This window comes from Cupressus sempervirens, chromosome 3 (assembly GCF_028749045.1).
Source record: "Cupressus sempervirens isolate cs-2001-9-10 chromosome 3, ASM2874904v1, whole genome shotgun sequence".
NCBI classification, from domain to species: domain Eukaryota; kingdom Viridiplantae; phylum Streptophyta; class Pinopsida; order Cupressales; family Cupressaceae; genus Cupressus; species Cupressus sempervirens.
The window spans coordinates 744,804,328-744,808,106 of NC_143120.1; the positions used below are offsets into that span (position 1 = coordinate 744,804,328).

A 3,779-nucleotide genomic window follows, 5' to 3' on the forward strand; every position below is an offset into this window, starting at 1 on the left:
TATTTGTCTCTATTTATTATAATAAAGAAGATAATTATTATACTTATAATTGAAGTGCTCAAAATAATGCTAAAGAAAATATTTCTTCTCACGTTTGGAATAGTGTATGAATAAGATATAATATGCCTACAAAGCATGACAATAATGAATAATTATTGCTAATTACATTGAACATTTTAATAGCAAATTTTAAAATTTAAATTTTCAAGGTGTTACTCTAAGTCGTGGAGAAGTGTTTCTAGCACGATAACTCCAATATCTGCAAGCGTGAAGGGAAGAATTAGAAATAACACCACTATTGCCAGTGGGAAACAATAGGAGGAATGGAGGGACTGAATCTAGACAGATATAGAGCAGATATGGAATATTACATTGGCGGATGTACGATGTGCATTGGCACCTTCATTGACACTGTCAGATCATGCGTTGATGGTATGGTATGGGGGGGGAGGATGGGGGCATCTAGGCAGTTGAACGAACTGCCTAGATAGTCGTTGCCTACAAGGATCCTTCAATAACCCCTTTAAAACTATAACCTTAGTAGTTCGAATTAACTAAATCCATAATTAAATACAAAAAGATTATTATAAGGCATTATTAAAGTTTTGTCCTAAATAAATAATTTAATCTTACATCATATTCTGACCTTATAATAAAACCAACCCGCACACTTACTTCATCAACATAACTCCTAACTCCTATACTTGGCCCCCTTAGCCAATGTCACAACATATTTACAACATTATAATAAAACCATATAAAAACTATTTTAATTTAAATCCATGGTGCACTTTATCTTTTATTAATCATAACCCTATAGCTTATACTAGTTAAACAATGTTTACGCACCACTAACACTTAAATCTTATTCACCTATACTTTCTAAAGATTCACTACTTATCCACTACTTCTATCTCAAACAAGTTAACATTCATATTTAAAATAAATAATCATTTTCATTGAAAATCTAACTAATTATAAAAATACCAACTAACATCAACATTTAACAATAATCAACAATCCTAATTTTACCCTACTAACTTTAACATTTACTATCAAATCTTAACTTAACATTTAATAATAACTAAACTTAAGAAAAACATACTAATTAAATAACTTAATACTAAAATAAAACTAACTAATTTAACATCTAACACAACTCACTAAGAAAATATCTTAACCTTAACACTTTGCACATCCTAACACCTTACCCCCAACTCCTACTACCTTCTTCTTAACTTTGGCGGTTCGCAAGAGTCTCCACGTCACCCAAGGCTATCTCATTGGGATCAAATCCGGATCCGCTAGAGTACGGCCCAATGGGACAGACATAGGATGCCATGCATGGGGATGTCGTTGATGGGGGTCTGCATGAGGATGGGGCATTCGGGCAGTCGAACGAACTCCCTGGATAGTTGTTGCCACGTGTAGACGGACAGTGACTCAATGCAAATATGTTGCACGTAGCCAGTGCCGACTTCTCTTGCATTGGAAATATAAAACTTTGTTTGGCATCCTACAACCATTTCTATAGTCCAAAAGAAGAAGGGCAAAAATCTTTCAATTAATATATGTATGCAAGTTTACTCCTACATATAGTAAGGAGGTATTAATATCTTAATAAGAAGTAACTTGTAATTGGTAGTTGCAGGTATTAATATCTTAATAAAAAGTAATTTGTAATTGATAGTTGCAGGAAATTTTAATCACTCCATGCCTTAGCAATAGTTTCTTGCTATGCCAGGAACTAATAAGACCAAAAAAAACACTGCATCAACATTTCATTATAATTGATATCATCGAGCAGTCTCCCTTAAGGCAAAAAATCATATGATTTTTGACGAGGACCACTAAGAATTTCATCCACAAAAAACTTATCCCCACAACGACAAAACCTTACTATGCATTTGTGTAGCTCAGGTGGATTAAGTGATAAGTTTCTTAATAACAAATGAAGAACTTGCTTTACTCAATCGAGTCATAAATCCAGAAATGGATAATCTGTGTAGCCAACCACCGGATCAGGCGTATAGAATGTGCTTCTGTCATACTCGTTAAGGGGCGCATTCGATTCAAATCTCCTTGGAAGATCTGGATTAGATATAAAATACTTGCCATACGCTACCAAATCCGCCTTACCACTTGAAACAGCTCGATTTCCTTCTTCACCGTCATAACCCCCTGCCACCATGAAAGCGTTCTTGAAAGCTTTCTTCATGGGAAACAGACTCCTGTCCTTTCCAACCCCCTTTTCATGCCTCGCCTCTACGAAGTGCGCATAAACAACATTGTATTTATTCAAGGCCTCCGCCATGTAAACTCCCAGGGCTCCCGGATTTGAATCGTAGGCGTCTAAATAGTTTGAAAAGGGGGAAAGCCGAATTCCCACACGCTCTGCCCCAATTTCATCCGCCACTGCTTCCACAATTTCAAGGGCAAATCTGCAACGATTCTCCAAATTTCCGCCATAGCGATCCGTCCTGTCGTTCACACTGTCTTTCATGAACTGGTCCACCAGGTATCCATGGGCTCCATGGATTTCGATGCCGTCAAACCCTGTTACAGGGGAAAACCCCAGCATGTCATTTTGCCCAGATAATTGATTTAAGGAAAAATCAGTCTTGTGAACATAACTACTTACCTGCATTTATGGCGTTTCTTGCAGCATTGCGAAAATCTGCAATGACGTGCGGAATTTCCTCTGTTTTTAGAGGACGAGGAACCGGCATATCTGCCACATCTTTACCATTTGGTAAAACAATTTGGCCGTGGATTGCTTTACTTGAGGATGAAATTGGAGGCTGTCCATCAGGCTGATAATCTGCATCCCCAATACAATTCTAACCAATGATAACTGCTCTCTTATGGGATTTCAACTAGAAGCAGAAATTAGAGAGCAGTGTAGAAATAAAAGACGGACCAACATGAGAACGCCTTCCGCAATGCCATAATTGACAGAAGAAAATGCCTCCTTTCTCATGGACGCCATTGACGATGGGCTTCCATGCTTCCACTTGTTCCTCCGTCCAAATTCCAGGCGTCCGTGGATACCTGCCATGGAGAAGAGAAGAGGATCTCAATTGCCATGAAAGTCCCAGATCTTATTTCTTCCTTGATAATAAAAATGAAGTTTATTTCTACCTACCCTTTGGCAGTTTGAGAAATAGGAGCCGCTTCTGAGATCAAGAGGCCACCTGGAGTCGTTCTCTGAGAGTAATAAAGGATGGCATGTGGTTGAGGCGTGTAATCGTATGATCTCTGCCTGATTAAGGGGGCTAAAACGACTCTGCAACACAAAGGAAATTGCTTCGAAAAGCAAAAGCGTTTATGACATGGAGAGAAGATAAGAGAGAGGAAGAAGAGACCTGTGAGATAAGGTGAAGGGGCCCATTTGATAGGGCTTCAACAGGGGAATGAGCTCTACAGCCATGTCGCGCCTGTGTCAAACAAAAGCACAGGCCAAGTTCAGTGCATATGGTAAAGCCATGGACTTTCAACCAGAGCCCAACCACATGTTCTATGTTTAAAGAGCAAAAATTAAATTAAATAAATCTAAATTTGAGCCGTCTACTCTGAAAGAGAGGACACTTATTGTTGCTGTCATCATATGGAGATTTAAAGCACATTTCTAAAATTGTGGTCTTAAATTCACATTCTTATTTTCATTTATTATCTAATATGTATTTATATTAATCATATAATATTCTTATTAACTCATTTTTATATGATTATTTCAAGTATTATTAGATTCTTGATTTACCTAGTGTTATCTATTATTA

General features: G+C 37.4%; 1 protein-coding gene across 1 annotated transcript; it reads right to left on the minus strand.

The window, feature by feature from the left end:
• Nucleotides 1-1,896: 1,896 nt before the first annotated feature.
• LOC149568969 (putative 12-oxophytodienoate reductase 11) lies at nucleotides 1,897-3,558 on the minus strand. Its single transcript, XM_089821775.1, has 5 exons — nucleotides 3,366-3,558; nucleotides 3,146-3,286; nucleotides 2,921-3,051; nucleotides 2,642-2,821; nucleotides 1,897-2,556 (listed from the first exon to the last, which is right to left on the minus strand). The coding sequence occupies exons 1-5, from the start codon at nucleotides 3,428-3,430 to the stop codon at nucleotides 1,979-1,981; spliced, it is 1,095 nt and encodes a 364-aa protein (XP_089677901.1). The 5' UTR covers nucleotides 3,431-3,558; the 3' UTR covers nucleotides 1,897-1,978.
• Nucleotides 3,559-3,779: the final 221 nt, after the last annotated feature.

Coding starts and splice junctions, on each gene's coding strand:
- LOC149568969 (XM_089821775.1), bottom strand. CDS start 3,430: ATGGCTGTAGAGCTCATTCCCCTGTTGAAGCCCTATCAAATGGGCCCC. Junction 3,287..3,365: donor CCCTTCACCTTATCTCACAG/GTCTCTTCTTCC, acceptor TTTGTGTTGCAG/AGTCGTTTTAGCCCCCTTAA. Junction 3,052..3,145: donor ATTTCTCAAACTGCCAAAGG/GTAGGTAGAAAT, acceptor TCTCCATGGCAG/GTATCCACGGACGCCTGGAA.